Consider the following 27,720-nt stretch of genomic DNA (forward strand, 5'->3'; position numbering starts at 1 on the left):
TTGTTTCTTTTCAAAGTTTATTCAAAGTCACGTGAACAGGATACCACCAAGTCTGTGGGGCAGGCCCAGTACAGCTCAAGGCAAGTAGTCAAATTTTCAAGTTTAAGGCATATTTATATTAAAAAATAATAATAATCGGAAGTTCAGATTGTGCTTTTATTTCCTTTTTCGGAAAGAAGAACCGTGGACAGATCCTTGGATTTGCTGCGTTTTCCTGAGAGTAGATAGCCCAATGTGGATTTGTCCTTGTCCCTACCATCTTCCCGCAACTGGAAACATTTAATTTTTTGCTCTCACGCTAGAAAGTAAAAGGACAATTCGTGTGTCCCTCTAGGCACTTCCATAGCACTGAACGCCAAGAAGAAGACCCCAAAAGCACCGATGGAGCCGATCCCTGTCTGCTTTGCTGTGTGCCGTTAAGTTTCGCCAGTGAAAACAGGTGCAAATCTACCTTTACGTTTACCTAGGCAGCCTTCATATTAGTTGTGAAAAAGCAGCTACGGGCACAGCGCTTTAGGAATCGGACCAGGGGCTGGAAACTTTGCATTATGTTATAATAAAGAGTTCCATTTCCCCTCCCAGGTCTCTCATCTGCTCTCCGCCGACCTCTCTGTGTAAATCATCTCCAATTGCACACCGGAAGGAAAAACTTAAGATGGGGAAAAGCCTGGACAGTTGCATGCTGACATTAAAGAAGAGTAAGGCATATTGCAAGTGCTCTAGATGTGGAACTGCTGTGTTTACCAGTCACCGCAGTCCTTCAGATGGAGGTCTGTATAGTTGCACAAACGGACAGGAGGTTTTGGGGCAGATTTTCCCCAAGCTGGTGGAGTGGACTACAACTCCCATCAGCTGCGGGAGCTGCGGTCTAGTAACATCACGACGGCGCCAGTCTGTTCCAGAGCTGGGACCACCAGCCTTTCCTTGGGCTGTCGCCAAGCGCTCCGGCCGAGTTGCGAGAAAAACCTCAGCAACTGGAAAGGTGGGAACAGGGGCGACGGCAGCGATAAGGCTTTGGGGCATGCACAGAGCGCCCCTTGGAAAATGGGGTCCGTTTTCTGCCTCGGCTGATGGCAAGAGCCGCTCTGACAGGGACCCCAAGCTAAAAGTGGTCCTCCTTCCAGAAATCCTGCTATGGAAACAGATCCCCAGGTGGGAAACAGACAAAGCCACTAAGACAAAGCTCAGTGTTTGTTTCCCCCCCTTTTGCTGTTTTTCCCTTCTGCATCGAGTGTGACTTGGTTAGGGACACGATCCAGCAGCCATAGGAAGAGGTTCCTCAAAGCCGCCCTCGTTCAACCTCTATTCTGAACCCGTTCCAGCTGGGAGCCCTGGTGTTGTCCCATTTGGAAGCGTGAAAACACAGAATTTCAAAGACACGCACGTGCAAAATGCAAAACAGACACTCGATTGGGAGCCGCCTAGAGAGGCTGGGGAAACTCAGCCAGATGAGTGGGGTATAAATAATAATTTATTATTGTTATTATTATTTATCCCCCCTAAAGCCAGGAGATTGCAAGGTCAAAGCAAGGAGGTAACAAAGACCTCTCCGGTGAAACGTTTGCTACGCCTTGGGAAGGTGACGAGAGCCCCTTAAATTCTCATTTGAAACAAAAGGACAAATCCACATGGAGAAACATCAGAGGTGTTTTGAGTCTTGCTCTCTCCAAGCCAGCAGGATCTCAGAAACAGATAAACTCCCCCCCCCAATCCGCTTTAAATACAAAAAAATAGAAAAGTTTGGATCAACATTATTCATAAAAGATACAAAACCTGTGTGTATATATATATATATGTACACAGAAAACAGTGGGTTTTTTGGGGGGATAGGGGAGTCTTTTTTGCCAAAAAAGAGAGCGCGGATATTGCACTTTGTGGAATTTGGTCTTCACCCAGGAATTATTATTTTTGGAAGAGGTCGATGGGGAGGTGGGTGGGAGAAATCGAAGGCGGCTTTTGCTTTTAAAGCGCAGGTCTTCCCTTTACGAATGAAGGGGGGAAGTGCCTATTGCAGCCGCCGGGTGCCCTCCAAATGTTTCGGACTACAACTCCCATGAGGTTCGGCGCTGGCTGGGCCTGATGGGAGTTGTAGTCCGAGACGTTTGAAACCGCCCAGTGGCCTGTTGTACGAATGCAAACTGCTCCCCTGTTGAGCCTCGAACTCGGATGGGACAAGGCAAATTGACGGGTCGTAGGCGGAGAATTCTGCAAGACTCTGCTATTCCTCACCTGGAATAATTCACCCTGCTGGAAGGAACCCCAACGATGCCCACATTCTGCCATCTTTCTCCTTTCCCCACGGTGCTGGTAGGAAGGCGACAGACAATGGAGTCTGCGGAGAAGGGGCCGCCAGTCCAGCCGACCGCAGCCGTTTTCCCCTGCCCCTGCCGTAACAGCCGGTGGGAAGGGAGGAAACATGCGACTCTCCGCAGCAAAAAGCACAACGCAGTTGCTCAAGGGGGCAAAGAGAAAGATGGACTTGTTTCCCCACTGAGAACCTTCTAACAGAACCGAGGATCTACGGTGCGCGGGAGAGTCGTGGCGGAGCGTTATCTGCACAGCAGTGTGCCAAGAAGCGGCGCAGCTGCGCAGAGACGGGAAATTTGGGGCTCGGGTTTCCTCTCTCGACTTTCTGCAAATGTCGAGAACCCCAAAGAGATGGGGCCAAGTCGTCCTCCCCACTTAGTGCGTTTGCTAGACTTCTGCGGGACTGGCAACTAGTTTTTCAAAACAGGGGCAATCGCAGAAGTGCAGCAGTGCTGCCCACTAAGGGGAAAGGCCAGCGTTGTTTTTTTTTCCTGGTGCCGAATCACCAGGGGGGGGGGGAGTGGACTGGATGATCCTTGAGGTCCCCCCTTCCAACTCTCCAGCCCACAACGACGCCCCTGAACCCACCCTACTCCTTGCGTCCTCTGGGAAGGCAGAATTTGCAGCACACGGGTTATTCTCCCAAGGTTCTCACCCGGCCAAAGTCCTGTTGTTGTTTTTTTAAAAGCTGGACCTCAAGGGGAACTTGCTGCTGGTGACATCAGCTTCCACCAGCCTGGTGCCCCCTCCAAATGTTTTGGGTTGACAGGCCTGGCTGCGCCTGATGGGAGCTGCGAGCCAAAATACCTGGTGCCAACCGGACTGGCTTTTTATGCTTGTGTGACGCTGATGGGAGGTTTCCTGCTAACACCAGGCAAGTCGCCGATTTTAGAGTTAAACCCAAACCTGTTTTCTCCTCCTATCCACTGCCCCAGTCCACCAAGATAAGGAACTGAAGCCCAGACCGATATCTAGGGGTTGGTGAATAGAATAAAGAGCACCAAGCTCTCAAAATTTGCTGCAACTGGTTAAGGGGAGAGTTGGGGAACGGTGTCTAAACGACACACCTTTCAAACTGGTACAAAACCAAAAGCCCTGGATGATTCGCCTTGAGGGTTGATACAAAGGTAGCTGTAAAAGTAAAAACCAACCTTCAACACTGAGCAGGTTTGGTGCTTATAAGAGAAAGCACCTTAAGGTGCAGGTCAGCATCACCAGCAGACCTCAGCCAGCTCCTTCGAAGGCTTTTCAATGTTTGATCGGTGACGGTAAAGGGAGCATGGCCCCCTTAAGAGAGGAGCGCTGGGCTTGTTCCAAGGGGGGGAGAGCAAGCAGTGGGTCAGCCGGAAGGCTAGAAGGCCAGGAATCTCACCTCTGTGGGACCAGAAGACTGCATGGATGTCTTCTCCCGAATATGCTGAGCAGAGGCCACTGGAAACTAAGGCTTGCTGGGTAAAAAGCTGGGGTCAAGACACAGAGGTTTACCAAATGGCAGGGTTTTATTGCTGGTGAAGACACTTACGGGACCCTAAGCCAGCCGTGTGCAGTAAGATTACAGACATCCTGTTGCTCTGCTCCTTGCCCACCCCCATTCCACCAATACGACCCCCTCAACTTGGGGGTCACCGGTACCAAGCCATCCAGTTTCCAGAGCGAGTGGGGCTTTGGGGAGGGCCCCCGTTGCCTCCTCCTTCCCTTTTTCAAACCAGAGGGTAGGTTGAGGGCAGGCACCCCCAAACTCGGCCCTCCACTTGTTTTTGGGACTACAAATCCCATCATCCCTGACCGCTGGTCCTGTTAGCTAGGGATGATGGGAGTTGTAGTCCAAAAAAAGCTGGAGGGCTGAGTTTGGGGGTGCCTGGTTTAGGGGGTCGGGGTAGGACGTGCCGAGCTTAATGCTTTGTGGGTTTGCTGCTCTGCCAGAGTTATTTGCCGGCCATTACAGCTTTCTCTCTTGAGAGCAAGAGGACAGAACCTCCGCCTGAGCGAGGGAGAAGCAGCCGTCTTCAGGATCGGTGCAAGTTTCTCGACGTAGTGCAACGAAAACGGGTCCTTTTAAGGCCGTCGGAGAAAGACCAGACCGCAGTCTTGAGGCTGGTGTGTCTATTGCGTTTCTGTCCCCCCAAACTGCCAAGGATCGGGGGGAGGCGGATAAGGTACTCTCCCCCCAACCCCCAATTCCAGTCCTCTGTCTCTTTTCCCGGTGTGACAACCGTGTCATGCAATTGCCCCTTCAAGCGCCGCAGGAATCGAGTGCTTCGGTCAGGGAAACGAGGAGCAGCCGGATGGGCTCTAGGAAGCCCCTTTCCCGAGATTGTTCTGTGCGCGCTGCCCTAGGAAGGCTGCTCCAGGTGTGTGAAGAGACCTCCAACTTGCAGGTGAGTCCCTGAGGAAGTTTGTTTTCCTCCTTCTTCTTCCACGCAGGGGAACTCTGCGGATCGCGACGCTCCGGGGACAATGCAAAGAGGCCTCCGGGCAGCGGAAGACGCCCCCAAAGCGGGTGAGGCTGGGCAGATCCCGTGTCCCGCCGTGGCTGCGAGGCTACAGGTGAAAGCCGACCCGAACTGCTTACTTGGACTCCGCAGGGTTGTATTCTGTCTCCCCGGACGACACCTGGGAGATGCGACGCGTCGAACGCCACAGCCGCCTGTGGAACTGCCCCGACTTCACCTGTAGGCAGAAGGTGGACCAGGAAGTGGGGAATTAGTTTATTATTATTATTATTATTATTATTATTATTATTATTATTATTATTATTATTATTATTATTATTAGTGTTATCAGAGTTCTAAGGTCTCAAATATAAATTAAACGTTCATAAATGTACAAGGCAAACACATACATAGGTATATAAACCACGAGTCTGAAAAAGCACAGGAGAGCAATCCGGAGGCCATTTTGACTCTCCCAAATTGACCTCAAATATTTCTCTGCACTCATGAAGGAAATGGGAAAGGCACCCCCCCCTAGTCTTTTTTGCTTACAATTCCTGTCTTAAGGGCGTATTTGTGTATGAATAGGGTGAGCCTGTGACCTGGATTCAGGAACTAAGGTATTAACCGTCACAAAAGAATGGCCAGGCTGCCCAGGTAATGCAATCAGTGACCATTATCAGGTATCCTGGCAGGCAAGATTTCTGCTGTAGACCGCCTCCTTCTGTGATGTATGTACAGTGGTACCTTGGGTTAAGTACTAAATTCATTCTGTAGGTCCGTTCTTAACCTGAAACTGTTCTTAACCTGAAGCACCACTTTAGCTAATGGGGCCTCCCGCTGCCGCTGCCACCCGATTTCTGTTCTCATCCTGAAGCAAAGTTCTTAACCCGAGGTACTATTTCTGGGTTAGCCGAGTCTGTAACCTGAAGCGTCTGTAACCCGAGGTACCACTGTATGATGTTTCAGGGGGGTAGTCCCAGGGGTCAGCAAACTTTTTCAGCAGGGGGCCGGTCCACTATCCCTCAGACCTTGTGGGGGGCCGGACTATTTTTTTTGGGGGGGGGGAATGAACAAATTCCTATGTACCACAAATAACCCAGAGATGCATTTTAAATAAAAGGACACATTCTACTCATGTGAAAACACCAGGCAGGCCCCACAAATAACCCAGAGATGCATTTTAAATAAAATGACACATTCAACTCATGTAAAAACACGCTGATTCCCGGAACGTGCGTGGATTTAGAAGGCAACTGGGCCAGATCCGGCCCCTGGGCCTTAGTTTACCTACCCATAGGCTACAGGGTGGGCAATTTCTAAAGTCTATATAAGGCCTTGCGCACCATTGTTCTGGGTTCCTCCTCCTTTCCTGCGTGCGGTGAGGGGAGCACCCTGTTGCAACAGTTTAATAAAGATCAGGCTTACTAGCTGCTTTGCTTCTCAATATACAGTGGTACCTCGAGTTACATACACTTCAGGTTACAGACTCTCCTAACCCAGAAATATTACCTCAGGTTAAGAACTTTGCTTCAAGACGAGAACAGAAATTGCGCGCCCATTAGCTACAGTGGTACCCCAGGTTAAGAACAGACCTCCAGAACGAATTAAGTACTTAACCCGAGGTACTACTGTACTCTGGTTGGCCTCTGTTATTTTCTCCAGCAATAGGGAGCCCACTTAAGGACTCCATATAGCAGGGGTCAGCCAAGTTGTGTTTTGTGTGGCTTGGGCCGGTTCACGGTTCCGTAGAAACTGTGATGGGCCGGAGTGTGTGTGCGTGCACACACACACACACACACACACGCACAAACGCTATTTCCAGCACTCCTTTCGGCACGGAAGAGGCGTGCACAGCTTCCTATTGGCTGAAGGGGCTTCTTGCAGCCAATGGGAAGCTGGCCAGTGTCACGGAAGGCGGTCACCGCTCTGCTCCGTGCCGGTTTAGTGCGGTGCGTGGGAATCGACTAAGCAGGCGGTGGGGGTCCATGGGCCGGTTAAACGACCCCCATGGGGCCGCTCCATGATCACTGCAGATGGCGACAGCAGCCACGAAATTAAAAGACGCCTGCTTCTTGGGAGAAAAGCAATGACAAACCTAGACGGCATCTTAAAAAGCAGAGACATCACCTTGCCGACAAAGGCCCCTATAGTAAAAGCTCTGGTTTTCCCAGTAGTGATGTATGGAAGTGAGAGCTGGACCATAAAGAAGGCTGATCGCCGAAGAATGGATGCTTTTGAATTCTGGTGCTGGAGGAGACTCTTGAGAGTCCCATGGACTGCAAGAAGATCAAACCTATCGATTCTTAAGGAAATCAGCCCTGAGTGCTCACTGGAAGGACAGATCCTGAAGCTGAGGCTCCAATACTTTGGCCACCTCAGGAGAAGAGAAGACTCCCTGGAAAAGACCCTGATGTTGGGAAAGATGGAGGGCACAAGGAGAAGGGGACGACAGAGGATGAGATGGTTGGACAGTGTTCTTGAAGCTACCAGCATGAGTTTGACCAAACTGTGGGAGGCGGTGGAAGACAGGAGTGCCTGGTGTGCTCTGGTCCAGGGGGTCACGAAGAGTCGGACACGACTAAATGACTAAACAACAACATGGGCCGCTTGTGGCCCATGGGCCTTAGGTTGCTGACCCCTGCCATAGAGGCTCTTGGATACCCCATAAGGGAAAAGAAGCATATAACACTAGGAAGAGTTGAGCTGAAGGACAGCTGTCACTCACTTACCTCCAGAGGCTGCCCTGCTCCGACCACTATCAGCTTCCCATCCTCCAAGCCCACGAGAATGTGACTCTTCTCCTTAGTCACTGAGACGCTGTGGATGGGGACCTTCATTGCCAAAGGGGCGACAACAGCTTGGAGGCTGAAAGGAGAGGAGGGGGGCGACTGCGTTAGGTGCCGAGGCACTTAAAATCTAAAATATGTAAAGGTGATTGTAAAGGATAGGTCCAGTCGTGGCCGACTCGAGTTGCGGCGCTCATCTCGCTTTCTTGGCAGAGGGAGCCGGCGTACAGCTTCTGGGTCATGTGGCCAGCATGACTAAGCCGCTTCTGGCAAACCAGAAACAGCGCACGGAAATGCTGTTTATCTTCCCGCCGGAGCAGTACCTATTTATCTACTTGCACTTTGACATGCTTTCGAACTGCTAGGTTGGCAGGAGCAGGGACCGAGCAACGGGAGCTCACCCCATTGCGGGGATTCGAACCGCCGACCTTCTGATCGGCAAGCCCTAGGCCCTGTGGTTTAACCCACAGCGCCATCCGTGTCCCTCAAAATAACGAGCATAATAAAGGCAGGAACAGGCGTGGGGAAATCTTAGTGCAGTACTACTGTAAGTTAGAATTTAAAAACAAAAAATCCAAATAATTTTAATTGGTTTTCATGTAAATATAAGAGCAACATATACCTCAAGGAGCGTCTCCTATACATACGTACATACACACACATACATCTCCACCCCCATCGTTCTGCCCGGACACTGAGGTCCAGCTCCAAGGGCCTTCTGGCGGTTCCCTCCCTGCGAGAAGTGAGGTTACAGGGAACCAGGCAGAGGGCCTTCTCGGTGGTGGCACCCGCCCTGTAGAACGCCCTCCCACCAGATGTCAAGGAAATAAACAACTACAGTGGTGCCCCGCAAGACGAATGCCTCGCAAGACAGAAAACTCGCTAGACGAAAGAGTTTTCCGTTTTGGAGGTGCTTCGCAAAACGAATTTCCTATGGGCTTGCTTCACAAGACGACAATGTCTTGAGAGTTCCTGCTGGTCTTTTTCCTCCCCCCCCCCTTTTCCTAAGCTGCTAAGCCGCTTATCAGCTGATCCGATCAGCAGATAAGCCGCTAAAAGCCGCTAATAGCGCTAATCCTTCAATGGGCTTGCTTCGCAAGACGAAAAAACCGCTAGACGAAGAGAATCACAGAACGAATTCTTTTTGTCTTGCGAGGCACCACTGTATCTGACTTTTAGAAGACACCTGAAGGCAGCCCTGTTTAGGGAAGCTTTTAATGTTTGATGTTTTATTGTGCTTTTAATATTCTGTTGGAAGCTGCCCAGAGTGGCTGGGGAGAGGGCCACAGCTGAGCTCAGGTCGTGCTTTGGGGCTCCCGCAATGGGCATCCGGTTAGCTATTGCAGAACAGGACGCCGGACTGGATGGACCACTGGCCTGATCCAGATGTGCTGCCGGACTCCAACCCCCATGAGCCCCGGACAGCGCGGTCAACCGTCAGGCATGATGGGAGTTGTAGTCCAACAGATCCCTTGTCGGATGTGAAGATTCAGAGGCTGCTTAATGTGGACTGCTTAGAGGTCCGAGCGAGGCATGTGAGATGCTGTCTGTTCCGACACAAGGGGAACTGAGCCGAGCACCAAGGGGTGAGCCTTTACCTCTGCAGGTCCCTGATCTGTAAGGAGCACTGAACGGTCCCCAGAACGACAAACTCCTCCGTGACGCACATGGCGGTGACCTGCTCGTCCAGAGGGATGGAGACCAGATGCTTGCCATTGACTGAGTACAGGTGTAGGGCAAACTTGTCCTTCAAGAAATGAGAGGTGGAGGTTAATAATAATAATAATAATAACAACTTTTATTTATACCCCGCCCTCCCCTGCCAAGGCCGGGCTCAGGGCGGCTAACAACCAATAATAAAAACAAGTTGAATGAATACAACTTAAAAACAAAATTAAAATACAACATTAAAATATTAAAATGTAGCCTCATTGCAGGAGAAAGGAAAAGGAAAAAGAAAGAGAGGGAGAGAGGGAATCAAATTGGCTCCAAGCCAAAGGCCAGGCGGAACAACTCTGTCCTACAGGCCCTGCGGAAAGAAATCAGATCCTGCAGGGCCCTGGTCTCATGAGGCAGAGCGTTCCACCAGGCTGGAGCCAGTGTTGAGAAGGCCTTGGCTCTGGTTGAGGCTAATATAACTTCCTTAGGGCCCGGGACCACTAGGGTGTTGTTATTTATGGACCTTGAGGCTCTCCGTGGGGCATACCGGGAGAGGCGGTCCCGTAGGTACGAGGGTCCTAGGCCGTGAAGGGCTTTAAAGGTCAAAACCAGCACCTTAAATCTGACTCTGTACTCCACCAGGAGCCAGTGCAGTTTGAAAAGCTCTCGCAAGAGCCGCTCCTTCAAACGGAAACCTTAAGCGGCCTCACCAATGCCTCGCAAAGCACACCAGCAGAGGTCTTTGGCGCATTTGCAAAGTTGGAAGTGAGAAAGGGCCAAGACGCCAGGCCTGGGCAAGGCCCTGGCTCCCAAAATGGGTCTCTCGACAAGCACCCACAAGTCCTGCGCCACTTCTGCCAATGGCTCCACTTCACCTTTGCCTAAACTCATGCCCGGCAGCAGCGAAGACCCCCCAGAAAAAAATCCTTTTCCTCTTCCCTCCCTGATGTTCTTTCCTTGTGTGTCATGGCTTTTTAAGAGTGTAAGCCTGTGGCTAAGGACAATCTAGTTTTGACCGTACGTAAACTACTCTGGGATTTTTCTTGGCTGGACAAGTGCTCTGAATAAATACGAAATGAATAAATGTAGGGGTGCAAATATCCAGAGTGTGGGGGTCGGGTGGGACTGCTATGAGGAATTATGAAATATGGAGCAAGCCATTGTGTCAGCGATGAAAGCACTGCGTTGACTGGGTTTGATTCATTGACAATAATTTCTGACCGAATCCCACAAGCCTCTCCATCTCTGCCATTTGCTTTCTCTACGCCTGACAGGCATGTATAAGTATTCTAAATACACAGGACAGTTGTTCATAAGGCATCCTGGGTTATAAAGATAGTATGTAACTTTGATATAGTTAATCTTTAGGAAGATCTTCAGGGCCAGGACGCAGGTGGCGCTGTGGGTTAAACCACAGAGCCTAGGACTTGCCGATCAGAAGGTTGGCGGTTCGAATCCCCGTGACGGGGTGAGCTCCCGTTGCTCAGTCCCTGCTCCTGCCAACCTAGCAGTTCGAAAGCACGTCAAGGTGCAAGTAGATAAATAGGTACCGCTCTGGCGGGAAGGTAAACGGCGTTGCCGTGCGCTGCTCTGGTTCGCCAGAAGCAGCTTAGTCCTGCTGGCCACATGATCCGGAAGCTGTACGCCGGCTCCCTCGGCCAGTAAAGCGAGTAGAGAGCCACAACCCCAGAGTCGGTCACGACTGGACCGAATGGTCAGGGGTCCCTTTACCTTTAAGTGCCAGGAAGAGAGTTCACAAGGAGATTGTAAATACTCTTTCCTTGCCATCCTTCCTTCCTTTCCTGCCTGTTTATGACCTCCGGGGTTTTGCTGAATGCATTCCTCTAGTCCTGTTTTATTTACTCTCAGATATGTATGCATGCTCAAAGTAGTCTTTGTAGTTAACAGGATTTCTTCTGATCTGGCTTTGTCCCACATGGGGCTTTTTGAAACGCTCAGAGGAAATCTGATTGGTTCTTACGAACACTGTGCGAAAAGTTCTTTTGTGAATAAAACGACCTGGGCCTAGGGGTGGACGGGGGAATTATTATACGCACTCCTCCCAGAGTCTTGCTGGCCAAGCCTCGTGTGTATTCTATTAATCAGAGTCCACTCCTTCCTTGCTTTGGGAACGCTACAATAAAAACCGACACCGAATGAGATTTTGGCTCCGTGGGCTCCTTCCGTCCTGATTCTACAAGCTCCCGGTTTGTTTCTACAAAGGTCCCTGCGCTGCAGAGAGAGACCCGTTTGAGAATCGCTCGGGACTCGTCTCTCTCATCCGCCAAGGTGACCCGCCTGCTTCGCCCACCCCAAGCAAGGCCTCCCGCAGCTCACCTTCAGAGAGGCTCTCCCTTCCACGGTCGTCTGCACCACGACCTGCCCCTCGTGCCCCATGGTGAGGTTGGAGACTGTCACTGGCAAGGAGCTCTCGCAGGGAGGCCTTAAGGACTGCATGAACTGGCCTCGGCGGACGGTGTGCACAATGACGGTGCCATCCTGGAAGAAGAGAAAGTTTTCCGCGATGAGAAGGATGCCAAGGAAGGGAACGTGGGGAGAGAGAAAGAGAGCGCATAACAATAACAATAACAATAACAATATTTATTTATACTTCCCAGCCAAGACCAGGCTCAGGGCGGCTAACACCAGGTATAAAAACAATTGATTAAAATACAACTTAAAAACAAGATTAAAGTACAATCTTAAAACGCAGCCTCATTTCAGTAGAAACTCAAATCAAAAACTTTGGGGGGATGAAAACGTCAAATCTTCACCAAGGCCAACTATCCGATAAGATACATTTATTGTCATTGTCCCATTACAGAACAATGAAAAATCTACATAAGACATTCAAAACCCCCTAAAAACTCTGAAACCCCATTTTAAAATACAATATACTCCTATAGAGACTGCTTATACTGCGTTTAAAGCCAGGATTGCCTTTGGGTAGAAACTGTTTCTCAGGTGGCTAGTCCTAGTCTTTATAACCCTGGACCTTTTTCCAGAAGGCAGAAGCTGAAAGAGATCATTTCCAGGGTGTGCACTATCCTGCGCTATCTCTGCAGCTTTCTTATGACGCTGGGAAGCGTAGATTTGGTCCAAGCCTTTGTGAGGTTCCTAGACACCCTTCTGCCTCTTGTCATCAGAATCTTCTGGGTTCAACTGCATGTGTACCAGGAGGCGGCCGTGGACAAGAATGAGGTCCCTGCTAAGCGGTGTTCCCACAGGAGATCCAGAAAAGGCACGTCCAGCCCGGAAGACACACACAGACCCCGCTGCGGCTCACCTTGGACCCCGAGACGGCCATGTCCAACTCGGTGCTGATGGCGACGCACGTGACTTCGTCGTCGTGCCCGTAGAGAACCTGGACGGGCTTGGGCGCCAGGCCACAGGAGAAGCCACCCTGGGGCAGAGGAGAAAAGAAGCTGTCAACAGAATCTCTCAGAACCATACAGATGGAAAGGTCATCCAATCCAACCCTCCTCTTACCTGCTGCAGGACCTGCCAAACCATGCAAGTGGTATCCCGTGACCCGGATATGAGGTAGATTCCGCACAGATCTAAGGCCAGGCAAGTGACGACGTCTGCAGGGAGAGGAGAGGGGAATCACCAGAACAGAAACACACGGATAACGGTCCCCAGTTAGTTACCTTATGTACATGCAGAGGATAAACATATATACGTTTCTGAGCACAATTCAAAGTGTTGGTGCTGACCTTTAAAGCCCTAAATGGCCTCGGTCCAGTATACCTGAAGGAGCATCTCCACCTCCATCGTTCTACCCGGACACTGAGGTCCAGCGCCGAGGGCCTTCTGGTGGTTCCCTCACTGCGAGAAGCCAAGTTACAGGGAACCAGGCAGAGGGCCTTCTTGGTAGTGGCACCCTCCCTGTGGAATGCCCTCCCACCAGATGTCAAAGAGAACAACAACTACCAGACTTTTAGAAGACATCTGAAGGCAGCCCTGTTTAGGGAAGCTTTTAATGTTTGATGTATCACAGTATTTTAATATTCTTTTGGAAGCCGCCCAGAGTGGCTGGGGAAACCCAGCCAGATGGGCGGGGTATAAATAATAAATTATTATTATTATTACTGTATTTCCTGGCGTATAAGACTACTTTTTAACCCAGGAAAATATTCTCAAAAGTCGGGGGTCGTCTTATACGCCGGCTACAGCAGCAGCTCCTGCAGCAACTCCTCACCAAAGGACAAAACGACAGCAAATTAAATCAGAGGACACCAAGCTCTCTAGATGAAGCAGAAATACGCTTGAAAATTGGCCCCAGAAGCCCCCGGCTACTGGGAAGTGGAGCGGATTTCCGAGCCGGACTGGAGACTGCTTTTTTAAATTTTTATTTGGTGTGCGTTGGAAGAGGGGTAGTCTTATACAGCGAGTATATCCCAAACTCTATATTTTAACTGGGAAAGTTGGGGGTCGTCTTATACACCCAGTCGTCTTATACGCCGGAAAATACAGTACATATGTACAAATGGAGGAGCGTTCAAGGACAACTCCCCGCAGGCAGAAAAGGAGTGTGTCAGGGACGCAATAGTAAGACGACTTTAAAGACAGGAAACAAAGAAGAACAACCAGTTTAGCCACTGCTCACTAGGATGATATTCTTCGAACTTTCAGTGAACAAAATGGGAAAGAAACTTTAGGAAGAGGTAACAGAACAATAATACTATTGGAATTATGAGAACGGCTCGTCTGAAAATCCTCCTTCCCTTCTCCGTTAGCATGCATTTGCTAGAATTAGTATATAAATGCTAGCTTTTCAGTGGTTAGTTGAGCTTGAAGTCCCTCAGGCATGCTTTCAAAATTATTTAGGTTTTTAAATCGTGGGCAAGAAGATTCACAAAAAAGGAAGGAAATAGCACTCGGTCGTTTCCATTCTCTTCTCTCCGCAGCCATGACGACTAGAAACATGCCCTTTTAAGATTGAAGACAGAACGAAAGGGAAGCAGCAGCTCGCAGGGTGCCAGAGCCTGCACTCAAGAAGGAAAATAATACGCTGGCATTTAGACGTTCAGCATGCTCTGTTTTTCGATTCCTCGCGATTTTCAGAAGGGAGTCTCTCCTCCCGCGAGTCGTGGCCTCCTACCTATGTGCCTGCTGATGTGTCCCACAACCTTCCCGCGGCTGAGGGACGTCACCCGCAAGCTGTTGTCCCAGTGGCCTCCGCTGAAGAGGAGCTTCCCATCGTGAGAGACCGTCAGCGTCTTGGAGGACACTTCCACACCTGGGGCAACGGGTCCATACAGGAAGCGCTGGGTCCTAGCAGGAGGGAGGGAGAAAGAGAGATAGATGTTCCTGCCAAGCAGCGAAACCTGCATTTTAGGCAGGTGAGGAAAAGGGATCAGGGACCCATCGAAACACCTGCTGAAACCGCACACCTCGCCACTGAAGACTCCTTTACCTAGGCCAGGGGTCTGCAACCTGCGGCTCCGGAGCCGCATGTGGCTCTTTTACATCTTTGCTGCGGCTCCGGGGCGGATACTAGCGAGGGGAGGAGGCGCATTGTGCGCCCTGACACTCCTCACTGTGGCGGGCGCTGTACTGGCTGTGACGTCGCATGGGGACGGTGCGTGCGTTAGTCACGCACCGTCCCGACATCACCTTCCCGCCCGCTGTCAGATCGTGGCTCCGGAGATATATTTGTTTTAAATGTCGCAATGGTTTTGCGGCTCCCAGTTGTTGTTTTTTCTTCGGAAACGGGTCCAAGTGGCTCTTTTTGTCTTAAAGGTTGCAGACCCCTGACCTAGGCCAGTGTTTCTCAAATTCCCCGGCTGTTGCTAGACTACAACTCCCATCATCATCCCTGACCAGGGCCGGATTTAGGTTTGATGAGGCCCTCAGCTACTGAAGGTAATGGGGCCCTTGATATGTCCAGCTGTCCTTTGTCAACAACAAATTGTCGCTGTTTTTTGTGTGTGTTGAATATATGCTATATGGTACTTTACGGACCTCGTAGGTATCTCAAGCCACCTGAACATAACAAAATATGTATTTTATCAAAGTAATTGTTGAACTGAAATACCATTAAAGGTAAAGGGACCCCTGACCATTAGGTCCAGTTGTGACAGACTCTGGGGTTGCGGCACTCATCTCGGTTTATTGGCCGAGGGAGCCGGCGTACGGCTTCCGGGTCATGTGGCCAGCATGACTAAGCCGCTTCTGGAGAACCAGAGCAGCGCATGGAAATGCCGTTTCCCTTCCCGCCGTAGTGGTACCTATTCATCTACTTGCACCTTGACGTGCTTTCGAACTGCTAGGTTGGCAGGAGTAGGGACCGAGCAACGGGAGCTCACCCTGTCACGGGGATTCGAACCGCCGACCTTCTGATCAGCAAGTCCCAGGCTCAGCGGTTTAACCCACAGCACCACCCGCATCCCCCCATTTGTATATATAGCTCAGAATAAATATACTGCACTGAAGAACCTGGAACTCTGAGCATTTCTGTTAAAGCGCCGCGGAGAATTCGCGACAAGGTGGGAGCGAAGCCCAGACTCACTTTGCGTTGGAGACGGTGGGGTCTTTGGTGAAGCTGAAATAGTTGGAGATGTTCTTGTCGTAGGGCAGCCAGCCGTGTGTGCCTAGCAGCCCGTTGGCACTGACAGTGACCTGGAAGAAGTTGTTGGGGGGGGGGCAAATTAGTCAATAAGAAAGGCAGAGAAGCAGCTCACGGCGACGCAGGGGAGATGGGGAAGGAAGAGGGCAAACAGGAATCGCAACATCCTTCCTGGGACAAGGGGATGCCCACCCAAAGAGCTGTAGAATTGTTGCAGAATTGGAAGGGGACCCCCCAAATGTCTTCTAGTTCAACCCCCCTGCAAGGAGGCCTTGGGAGAAAAGCATCAATTTTCTGATCGGAGGGCCTTCTCAGTGGTGGCACCCGCCCTGTGGAACGCCCTCCCAGCAGATGTTGAGGCAATAAAACTATTTTACTTTTAAAAGACAACTGTTTGGGGAAGTTTTTAATGTCTGGCGCTGTATTGTTTTTAATATTTGGTTGGATGCCGCCCAGAGTGGCTGGGGAAACCCAGCCAGATGGGCGGGGTATAAATAGTAAATTATTATTATTATTATTAGTTTGAACCTACCAGCATATCGGGATATCCCTGAGTCATGAAGGAGTGGGCTTGGTTTTTGGGGACCACAGCCTGGACGAGGGGGATCCCGTCGCTGATGCTCTGAAAAAGGACAAGACGAGTCACTGCTTTTTGCCGCTTGGTTTCGGCAAAATATGTGCTGTTACCCGGTTAATGCCTTTGTGATAATTCCCCACCACCAGCTACAGAAGAGGAACACACCCACCTCCAGCCTTGCTCTGGGAAAGGAAAGGGAGTCGCAGGAGATAGGCGGGTGGCAATGCCCTTTCATACGTATCATACAATTGAGGGTCACTCAACGGTCATCTAGTCCAACCCCCTTTCAACGCAGGAATCTCAAACGAAAGCATCCACAGCCACCCAACCTCTGCTCGGCCCAGTCTTATTCAACATCTTTATCAACGACTTGGATGATGGACTCAAGGGCATCCTGATCAAATTTGCAGATGACACCAAACTGGGAGGGGTGGCTAACACCCCAGAGGACAGGATCACACTTCAAAACGACCTTGACAGATTAGAGAACTGGGCCAAAACAGACAAGATGAACTTTAACAGGGAGAAATGTAAAGTATTGCACTTGGGCAAAAAAAATGAGAGGCACAAATACAAGATGGGGGACACCTGGCTTGAGAGCAGTACATGTGAAAAGGATCTAGGAGTCTTGGTTGACCACAAACTTGACATGAGCCAACAGTGTGACGCGGCAGTTAAAAAAGCCAATGCAATTCTGGGCTGCATCAATGGGAGTATAGCATCTAGATCAAGGGAAGTAATAGTGCCACTGTATTCTGCTCTGGTCAGACCTCACCTGGAGTACTGTGTCCAGTTCTGGGCACCACAGTTCAAGAAGGACACTGACAAACTGGAATGTGTCCAGAGGAGGGCAACCAAAATGGTCAAAGGCCTGGAAACGATGCCTTATGAGGAACGGCTAACGGAGCTGGGCATGTTTAGCCTGGAGAAGAGGAGGTTAAGGGGTGATATGATAGCCATGTTCAAATATATAAAAGGATGTCACATAGAGGAGGGAGAAAGGTTGTTTTCTGCTGCTCCAGAGAAGCGGACACGGAGCAATGGATCCAAACTACAAGAAAGAAGATTCCACCTAAACATTAGGAAGAACTTCCTGACAGTAAGAGCTGTTTGACAGTGGAATTTGCTGCCAAGGAGTGTGGTGGAGTCTCCTACTTTGGAGGTCTTTAAGCAGAGGCTTGACAACCATATGTCAGGAGTGCTCTGATGGTGTTTCCTGCTTGGCAGGGGGTTGGACTCGATGGCCCTTGTGGTCTCTGCCAACTCTATGATTCTATGATTCTAAAAACCTCTGAGGAAGGAGAGCCCACCACTTCTTGTGGGGGTCTGTTCCCCTGCCCAACAGCTCTTGCCACCAGAAAATTCTTCCTTCGACTGTTCCTCATCAGGCGTGGTTTCCAGACCCTTGACCATCTTGGTTGCCCTCCCTTTGTGCGTGTTCCAACTTGTCAATGCCCTTCTTGAACTGCGGTGTGTTTGCGTGTCCCAGCGGTACCTCTGGTTGCGAACGGGATCCATTCCAAAGGCCCATTCGCAACATGAAAAGAACGCAACCCGCAGCGGCGCGTTTGTGCATGCGCAGGATGGGATACACCGCTTCTGTGCATGTGCGAGCGGAGAAACCCGGAAGTAACCCTTTCCGGTACTTCCGGGTCGCCGCGGGACGTAACCTGAAAGAATGTAACGTGAAGCGGACGTGACATGAGGTATGGCAGTATTCTACACGCGGACACACAAAATCACACCCTGGAGGAAATAGACTTACTTCAGCAAAGAAGGACTTCAGCTCACTGAGGTTCTCAAAGACGTTGGGGGGGATGGTATCCAGGCGAGAGAGTCTCTTGGACGCTGCGTTTTCGGCAGAGAGCCGGGCTGGATGGGGCTCCTAGAGGAGAGAGGGAGCAGGATATTTCAAACGGGATATTGGCATGTTGCATCCTATTTAACTTTATGTGTCAAACCTCGGTTTCTAATGGCCCCCGCCTATTTGCTGTCCTGTACAATCCACACAGGACACGGGTGGTGCTGTGGGTTAAACCAGTGTTTCCCAACCGGTGTTCCGCGGCACACTAGTGTGCCGCGAGACGTTGCCTGGTGTGCCGTGGGAGGGCGGCGGGCGAGTCGGGCGGCGAGAGGCGGGGCGGCGGCGGCGAGGAGAGGCCGCCCAGCGCGGGGCTCTCGCCGTCTGCCTGCCTGGCTGCCTGCGTGGCGCTGACGTCACGGGGCTGTAACGTGCCCCACATAGGCACACGCGGGGCGGCGAGCTCCCTCCCACATCCCATCGCCGCTCGCTTCGGCCGGCCTACTGGGCTGTCGCAGGCGGAAGGCCTGCGCATGCGCGAGGTTTTCGCGCCTTCGGGGTTCCCTTCACGCCTTCCTCCTCCCGGGTCCTTGAGAGCGCAGGAAGCGGCAGCGCGAGACCGGCGTTGAGCCTGGTAGGTATTGCGCTTGCCAAGGCAGTCATTTGGGAAATGAAAACTTGCAAAGCAAGCAACCAGTTCAATCTGAAGTACGTGTATGCTTAATATCCTGTATCTGAAACCTGTTCTGCCCTCTCCCCCACACTTGGTGCCATTTTCATCTACACATGCAGCAGAGTAAGTTGACCCAGAATAGTACCAATTCAGATGGCAGATGCGAGAATGACAGTGCTGAATGCTTTCCCATGTAGAACAGTCCCTGCAAATAAAAACCTAGCATATTTGGAAGAGGGATGCTAGCCTAACCATTACCTTCTATGCTGTTACTATTTTTTTATTTTTTTTTACATAAGTAAAAAGTGACCTTTCCCCATCTGGCATGGTGGTGTGCCTCGAGATTTTTTTCATGAAACAAGTGTGCCTTTGCCCAAAAAAGGTTGGGAAACACTGGGTTAAACCACAGAGCCTAGGACTTGCCGATCAGAAGATTGGCGGTTCGAATCCCCGTGAGGGGGCAAGCTTCCGTTGCTCGGTCCCTGCTCCTGGCAACCTAGCAGTTCGAAAGCACATCAAGTGCAAGTAGATAAATAGGTACCACTCCGGCGGGAAGGTAAACGGCGTTTCCTTGCGCTGCTCTGGTTCGTCAGAAGCGGCTTAGTCCTGCTGGCCACATGACCCGGAAGCTGTATGCCGGCTCCCTTGGCCAATAAAGCGAGATGAGCGCCGCAACCCCAGAGTCGGTCATGACTGGACCTAATGGCCAGGGGTCCCTTTACCTTTACCTTTACAATCCACACACCCCATGAGATGAAAAGGTGGTTAACACTATGGGGAACACAGTGATGAAGGCAGGAGGGGACTTTCCACAGATCATTTCGTAGGCTGACATGCCAAGACATATCCATGTGGGAAAAGCCAAGCAGCCAAAATGATATTGTAATGTATTTTTAATCTTTTGTTGGAAGCCGTCCAGAGTGGGCGGGGTGATAATAATAATAATAATAGTGATAATAATAATAATAATTTCCCCAGCCACTCTGGACGTCTTAAAGATTAAAAATACATTAAATATATTACTATTAAAAGACGTCAATGGCGCATTAAACCACCAGCACTCCCCCTCCCCATTCTGCTGTTTTGCAAATTGGGTACGGCGCGGCTGTCAGTGTCAGGCTAGGACCTGGGAGAGAGCTGGGTTCGAATCCTACCTCAGACCTTGGGCCCGTCACGGCTTCTCAGCCTCACCTACTTCGCGGGGTTCTGGTGGGGTGAAAATGGGGAGGGGGGAGAACTGTGTACACCCCCTTGAGGGATGTGGGATATACATGCAATGAAATAAATCTGAAACAGAAGTTGTAAGTGGTACGTAAAATTCAAAAATAGACCCTATTTTCAACGTGGGCCTAAGAGAAGCAGAGAAATGCAAACCAGGGCATTGCCCGCCTTCTGCCATCTTCCCCCTGGGCCTTGCAAAATGGCCGCCTGCCTACAGGTCAGGTGTGTGTCCCCCCCCCATTGCCTTCTGGGCAAAAATCCGCAGGACACCTTGACGGCTCCTCCTACCTTCAGCAGCTGGCAGGGGGTCTGCCCAAAGTTACTGATGATGCCCTCCAGAGCCTTCCTTTGGGTCTCGTCGGCGATGGCATCCAGGTCAACTGCCCCTGAAATGAATTTTGGGTGCCATGAGGGACATACGAAGTGCGGTGTAAATCAGGACTGGGGGAGCTGTGGCCCGCAAGATGCAGCAGTTAGGGACTGCACTCCACGTTGGAGTAGGGTTCGCTCCCTGAGCCTTTTTCTTCTCCCGAAGATATCCCACAAGGCAGCGGAGGTTTAGGGTCAGAGTTTTCCTTCTCCTAGATGGGCTCCCTTCCTAGGTAGACGAGCCCCATCTGCCCCTCGCTTTCCTCTGCAGCCCATGCAAAAATGCCTTCTTGAATAAATAATAATAATTGTTACATTGTGGGTGAACATATCAGCTCTTGTTTATTCACAGGCCAGAACAGAACTGAACTGAAGGGTTCAGCCAGCCTGCTTATATAGAGCTCAACTACAACACAACAGTAGCAACTTTCTGTACTTAGCCAATCACTGAACATCACTTTCAATCCCCTATTTGCATATGTGGACCTGAGTGAAAAGTGTCTACCATATCCCCCTGCTGGCCCAGGGTGTCCCAGTGTACATAACAACAACAACAACAACAACAACAACAATAATTTTATTTATACCCTGCCCACCTGGCTGGGTTTCCCCAGCCACTCTGGGCGGCTTCCAACAGAACACTAAAAAGAAGACAAAACTTCAAACATCTTTTCATTCAGCAGCCTAACAGCCCACGGATAGAAGCTGTTCTTTACCCTGTTGGTGCGACTAATCCGGCTTCTATATCTTCTGCCCCGAGGGCAGGAGATCAAGAAAGTGCCAGCCAGGGTGTGAATCATCCCTGAGAATTTTCCTCACTCTCCTGAGGCAACGTTCTTCCGCTATTTCATCCAGCGGATTCACGGGACAGCCCATAATATCTTGTGCTGTATTCACCACCCTCTGTAGGCACTTCCTATCAGATGATGTCAAACCAGCGTACCATACCGTGATGCAGTATGAAAGGACACTTTCTATTGTGGACCGGTAGAAGGAGATCATCAGATGTGCAGATCATCAGATGCAACGAGGTCCCACCTTACCTTCATACGTGCAGTAATAGAAGACATTCAGCGCTTCCACAGCGGCTGGGCCCCGCTGTTTGTACCCAAAGATCAAGTCAATCCACTCGTGGAGGTGAGCAGACACGTACTCCGACTCCTGGCACAGACACAAGGGGACGATGATGAGGTCAAAGCGCAGCACAGGCCTGCTTGCACGCCACCCAACCATTAAACAAAAACACCACCGCTTTTCCCGGGGCGCAATCTGCTCAGATACAAATACCGCCGTACCTTGGAAGCCGAACGCCTTGGCTTCCAAACAAATCGGCTCCCGAACGATCGAAACACGGAAGTGAGTGTTCCGGTTTTCGAATGATTTTCAGAAGCCGGACATCTGGCGCAGCTTCCGATAGGCTACAGGACGGTCCTGCAGCCAATCGGAAGCTGCGCTTTGGTTTTCGAACGGTCCTGGGAGTCGAACGGACTCCTGGAACGCATTCTGTTTGAAAACCAAGGTACCATTGTAACTGAAATGAAGAGACATGGCAAGTAAACATTTCCCACCCAAAATGGCACCTGAATTTTTGAATTTTATTGATATGGATGCTGCATTTTATGTTGTATTTTATGCTGTTTTTAAGTCGCATTTTAATCAATGTTTTATATTTGCTGTTAGCTGCCCTGAGCCCGGCTTTGGCTGGGGAGGGAGGGATAGAAATAAAATTACTATTATTATAATTATTATTATTATTATTATTACTTGTTTGTTTTGCAAAGCCCAATGCAGGTAGACCCGCTTCACGAGGGAAAAAGCAGGGGTTTTCCCCAAGTCAGGTCATTCTCCTGATCAGTTTCAGCATATTTTTAAATTTTAAAATGGATTTGCATATCGCTAAGATGCCGAGGTGTCCTCTGTGTGAGACTGAAAAGAAGGAATTTAATAAAAGCGCGTCGCGTGGAAAAGGGCATGTTGCGTACTTTATTTCCCTAACTACAGCCAGAATGAAATGGCCTTAGAAAAAAAGATACAGAACAGCCCTCGACTTTTAGCACCTTGCCCTCAGCAATTACCGTATTTTTCGTCCTATAAGGCGCACTGGCCCATAGGACGCACCTCGGGTTTTTTTTTTTGGGGGGGGGAAATGAATAAAAAAAAATTATTCCCCCCCGCTGCGGTTGCCGCCCCAAGCCTCGCGCGCCCAGCGGGACCTCCTGCCGGGCTTGCAAGGCTTGCGGATAGCTTCCTGAAGCCTGGAGAGTGAGAGGAGTCTATGCGCACTGACGCCTCTCGCTCTCCAGGCTTCAGCGAAAGCCTTCATTCGCCCCATAGGACGCACCCAGATTTCCCCTTCATTTTTGGAGGGGGAAAAGTGCGTCCTATGGGGCAAAAAATACGGTAAAGCATTTGGGCTTAGTTAAAACTAAAGGAAAAGGAGGGTATTATTATTATTTATAATAATGGACGTGGGTGGCGCTGTGGGTTAAACCACAAAGCCTAGGACTTGCCGATCAGAAGGTCGGCGGATCGAATCCCCACGACGGGGTGAGCTCCCGTTGCTCGGTCCCTGCTCCTGCCCACCTAGCAGTTCGAAAGCATGTCAAAGTGCGAGTAGATAAATAGGTACCACTCCGGCGGGAAGGTAAATGGTGTTTCCATGTGCTGCTCTGGTTCGCCAGAAGCGGCTTAGTCATGCTGGCCCCATGACCCGGAAGCTGTACGCTGGCTCCCTCGGCCAGTAAAGCGAGATGAGCGCCACAACCCCAGAGTCGTCCGCGACTAGACCTAATAGTCAGGGGTCCCTTTACCTTTTTATTATTATTTATAGGAATAAAATCTTCCCCTCTCTCCATTGCCCTGCCTGCCTCCTCTTACCAGGGCTTTACGGTGCTTGTGGATGAAATCTTCTGGGGATTTGGCCCATCTGGGAAGGACGACGTCTCCCACTTTCTCATTCGACATCTGCAGAGAGCCTAGATCAAAGCCTGCAGGGAGGGAAAATGTGGGAGAATGCAGCAGGCAGCCAAAACCAGCTATTTCCCCCACCCTAAAAAAAACCCCACCTTAGCTCCCCTTTTGCAAACCACACTTCCGATTTCCTGAGTCAAGGACCAGCAACTCACACATGGCATGATCAACCTATGGGACTCGTTACTACAAAGTTACGTATCTTACTGGCGGTCCCTGACGTCTCCCCTTGATCTCTGTTTACCCACTTAAGGGAGAAGACATACCGTATTTTTTGCTCTATAAAATGCACTTTTCCCTGGTCCCCCCCCCCCCCCGGGACCAGGGAGAGGAGCTGGTGGAAGAAGATTGGAAAAAGTTTAAAGAATATCTACAGAAATACTGTAAAATTTATGAATGTTAAATGGACGTTGGATGGAAAATTAGCGGTATTGGTAAAAAGAGTAATAAGAATATGTAAATATAGATTGCTAATGTGGGGAAATGTATTTTTAATATAGGTTAAGATCTTGAGTAAAGTTAAGGACAGAGGGTAAGGATTTGCTGAACTGAATATCTGAACTGGAATACAAAAAGGGAGGTGTGAGGAGGTCAAGAAACTAGTGATGAAGGATAGGATATGAAAACTCTAAGCTTTTTTCTGTTCTGTTTGTTGGTGTTTTTTGTGAGGAGATTTCACCCCTCCCATACCCAAGAATCTCCTGATGATCTCCTGATGGTCTCTGCTGACTCTCCAGAGAGGAGGAGGCGTGTCCTGCCTATCTACTTATTCTGCCCAGCAACATCTCTGTGTGTGTGAGAGAGAGTCAGTCAGTCAGTGTATCGGAGAGAGTGAGAGTGTTAGAGATCCTAGAGATAAGATTGCTGCTAAGAGCAGCTGCAGACTCTCAGTGTAGCATTGGTTTATGCTTAGAATATTCAGCTCTGTATATAGTTTTGTATCATAGTTGTAGTTACAGAATAAAAGGAAGATATTCTACAGAGCTGCTCTCTGAGTGGTTTATACTCTGCAAGACTCTGCAAAACTCTGCTGCGCAACGACTGTATTATTGAGACAGTGAATCCGGTGCTCTCAGCTCTAAGCTGTGAGTCCACAGCACTGTGACCTGTTCCTGTGAGAAAGGAGGTCTCTGGCGGTGCTTCCCAGCTCACCTAGCCCAGTCGGGGTTGAGGTGCATGAATCCAGTTGGTGCACTGGCTCTAGGGCGATGCTGACATTTTGTTCTTTTTTTTCTTATTCTGTTATTTTTTTTTGTTTTGTATTTTTATTAAATGTCCAATAAATATTACTTTAAAAAATAATAATATAAAATGCACTTTTCCCCTCCTAAAAGTAAGGGGGAATGTGTGTGCGTCTTATGGAGCAACTGCAGGCAGGAGGCTCTGCTCAGCGCTCCCTTTAAAGAGCGCATGGAGCGTGTGTGCGGCTCTTGGGGGCTTTTCCCCGGGGAGGGAGAAGGGCTGCCCTTCTCCATGCTCCACACACTCTTTAAAGGGAGCGTGGCTCTTGGGGGAGCTTCCTGCTGCCGGGGAGAGGCGGCGCACGGCTATCCCATAAGCCAGCTGCGCTGTGATTCTGCTTGCTATCCTGGCTTCTTGCTTAGCCCTGGGCAGATGGAGCTTTCCTCCCGCTGCCCGGGAGAGGCCCGCTGCCCTTCTCCCTCCTCGGGGAAAAGTCTGCAAGCGCCGCACACATGCTCCACGCGGCTCGTGAAAGGGAGCGCTGAGCAGAGCCTGGGATGCACACAGGCTCTGCTCAGTGCTCCATTTAAAGAATATTTTTTCCTTGCATTCCCCCACTAAAACTAGGTGCGTCTTATGGTCAGGTGCGTCTTATGGAGTGAAAAATACGGTAGGCCGGATTTGCAGAGCAAGGTGTGTGTGTGTGGGGGGGAGGTTTTGAAGCATCCTCACCAGCTTCGGAGCAAGGAGTATCCTTCTCTCCCCCCTTGGGCAAACTCTGAAAAGACCCATTTTGCAGCTTTCCCAGCCAGATCCCAATGTTAAATTGAGGATAAGAGAGGCCTGACCCGTCCCTGCCTGGCTATTACAGGGACTGAATTTGGATTTTCTGACTCCATCTTTGGATACAAGCCCTCTCCAAATACTTGGCCGCAAAAGGATGATGACTTATCTCCTGCTGGTGAATTCCTGGGCAGCGTCTGCCTGGTCCGTCAGCCAGCAGAACCGGCAGCCCAGATGGCCCAGGAATCTAAACCAGCCCAGGAAAGGAACGCTTACTGTTTTGGTTCTCCAGGAAGTCCGTAAAGTAGAAGAATTCCGGGATCAGCTCCTTCACATCCACGGGGTTTTCCATGCGGGCTTGCCAGGCGGCGGGGACGGAGTGAAACTGGCGGTCGGAGCAGTCAAACCTGCCGGCGTAAGAGCGAGAGCAGATTGAATCGCAAGGCTACAGGGTTGGAATTTGTCCGATCCTCTCCGCTAAAGCCGTCCCAAGTCGGCGGCCACCAGCGCCTTGTCAAAATGGTCAGAGAGGCACATTCCTGGTTCCTGTGCAGTAATGCGTCACTTTGCATTTCCTAGTGCAGAAAGTTATTGATCTGATGTGTAGAGATCTTTCCTATTCCACTTAATTCAAGAGAGCTCTAGAAGCTTCTCTGTGTGAAAGAAAGAAGCAGAAGGTTCGTGATGTTTGGGTTATATCTTCAGAGAAGCTGAGTACAGTGGTACCTCGGGTTAAGAACTTAATTCGTTCTGGAGGTCTGTTCTTAACCTGAAACTGTTCTTAACCTGAGGTACCACTTTAGCTAATGGGGCCTCCCGCTGCTGCCGCGCCACCAGCGTGCAATTTCTGTTCTCATCCTGAAGCAAAGTTCTTAACCCGAGGTACTATTTCTGGGTTAGCGGAGTCTGTAACCTGAAGCGTCTGTAACCCAAGGTACCACTGTAATGGTAAAGGGACTCCTGACCATTAGGTCCAGTCGTGGCTGACTCTGAGGTTGTGGCGCTCATCTCGCTTTACTGGCCAAGGGAGCTGGCATACAGCTTCCAGATCATGTGGCCAGCAAGACTAAGCCGCTTCTGGCGAACCAGAGCAGCGCACGGAAACGCCATTTATCTTCCTGCCGGAGTGGTACCTATTTATCTACTTGCACTTTGATGTGCTTTCCAACTGCTAGGTTGGCAGGAGCTGGGACCGAGCAACAGGAGCTCACCCCATGGCGGGAATTCGAACCGCTGACCTTCGGATCGGCAAGTCCTAGGCTCTGTGGTTTAATCAACAGCGCCACCCGCGTCCCTAGGTACCACTGTACAGCTGCCTTAAACTGCTTCTGTTATCTTTCAGTCAAGGTCATGCTGACTATAAAAGTAAGGCGAGAAGGTTTCACTTTCTCTCTCTTTTCCTTCTGGTGTGGTGTTCTGTACATAGTATGCTTAGCGCTAAGGTTTAGACTTATTATAAGTTATTGTAAGTTTAAGTCAAGTCTGCTGCAACTGGATTTCTGATGGACAGGGACAATCCTGAATGTATTGGATTTGCGACCGTTATCCTTATTTGCCTTCAGTAGCAGTAAAGCTCTGCTGGATGAAGTATTCATTGCCTCTGGTCTATTTTTTGGGAATCCTGAAACGTGTTTAAGTTTTTACTCTGCTAACCATACGTCAAGGGGAAGAAATGGAGGCAGTGAGAGATTTTACTTTCTTGGGCTCCATGATCACTGCAGATGGTGACAGCAGCCACAAAATTAAAAGACGCCTGTTTCTTGGGAGAAAGGCGATGGCAAACCTAGACAGCATCTTAAAAAGTAGAGACATCACCTTGCCAACAAAGGTCCGTATAGTAAAAGCTATGGTTTTCCCAGTAGTGATGTATAGAAGTGAGAGCTAGACCATAAAGAAGGCTGATCGCCAAAGAATGGAGGCTTTTGAATTCTGGTGTTGGAGGAGACTCTTGAGAGTCCCATGGACTGCGAGAAGATCAAACCTCTCCATTCTGAAGGAAATCAGGCCTGAGTGCTCACTGGAAGGACAGATCCTGAAGCTGAGGCTCCAAGACTTTGGCCACCTCAGGAGAAGAGAAGACTCCCTGGAAAAGACCCTGATGTTGGGAAAGATGGAGGGCACAAGGAGAAGGGGACGACAGACATGGTTGGACAGTGTTCTCGAAGCTACCAGCATGAGTTTGGCCAAACTGCGGGAGGCAGTGGAAGACAGAAGTGCCTGGCGTGCTCTGGTCCAGGGGGTCACGAAGAGTCGGACACGACTAAACAACAACAACAACCACCATACGTCGGAGTTCTGCTCTGGATCAATATTGAGTAGAATTCCATGGCACTAAGTGCCATTTTGACGAGAAGGGAAATGAGCAAATGGTAAGGAAGGCCTCGAC

The 27,720-nt window shown here is 50.1% G+C and overlaps 1 protein-coding gene across 10 annotated transcripts in view; it reads right to left on the reverse strand.

Moving 5' to 3' along the window:
- The window catches only part of NBEAL2 (neurobeachin like 2), a 227,338-nt gene continuing 199,618 nt past the window's right edge, over nt 1-27,720 (reverse strand). For all 10 annotated transcript variants that reach the window (XM_083466478.1, XM_083466481.1, XM_083466483.1 and 7 more), the window contains 14 exons: nt 25,611-25,741; nt 23,277-23,386; nt 21,443-21,560; nt 20,319-20,416; nt 18,101-18,220; nt 16,291-16,380; nt 15,702-15,811; nt 14,292-14,464; nt 12,677-12,771; nt 12,474-12,590; nt 11,525-11,686; nt 9,127-9,275; nt 7,472-7,607; nt 1-4,977 (listed from right to left, as the gene is read on the reverse strand). In XM_083466478.1, the coding sequence (XP_083322604.1) occupies nt 4,876-4,977; nt 7,472-7,607; nt 9,127-9,275; nt 11,525-11,686; nt 12,474-12,590; nt 12,677-12,771; nt 14,292-14,464; nt 15,702-15,811; nt 16,291-16,380; nt 18,101-18,220; nt 20,319-20,416; nt 21,443-21,560; nt 23,277-23,386; nt 25,611-25,741 (1,711 nt within the window). In that variant the 3' untranslated portion in view covers nt 1-4,875. The remainder of the gene's footprint in view (nt 4,978-7,471; nt 7,608-9,126; nt 9,276-11,524; nt 11,687-12,473; nt 12,591-12,676; nt 12,772-14,291; nt 14,465-15,701; nt 15,812-16,290; nt 16,381-18,100; nt 18,221-20,318; nt 20,417-21,442; nt 21,561-23,276; nt 23,387-25,610; nt 25,742-27,720) is intronic.

This window comes from Podarcis liolepis, assembly GCF_965112155.1.
Source record: "Podarcis liolepis genome assembly, chromosome: 12".
NCBI lineage: Eukaryota > Metazoa > Chordata > Lepidosauria > Squamata > Lacertidae > Podarcis > Podarcis liolepis.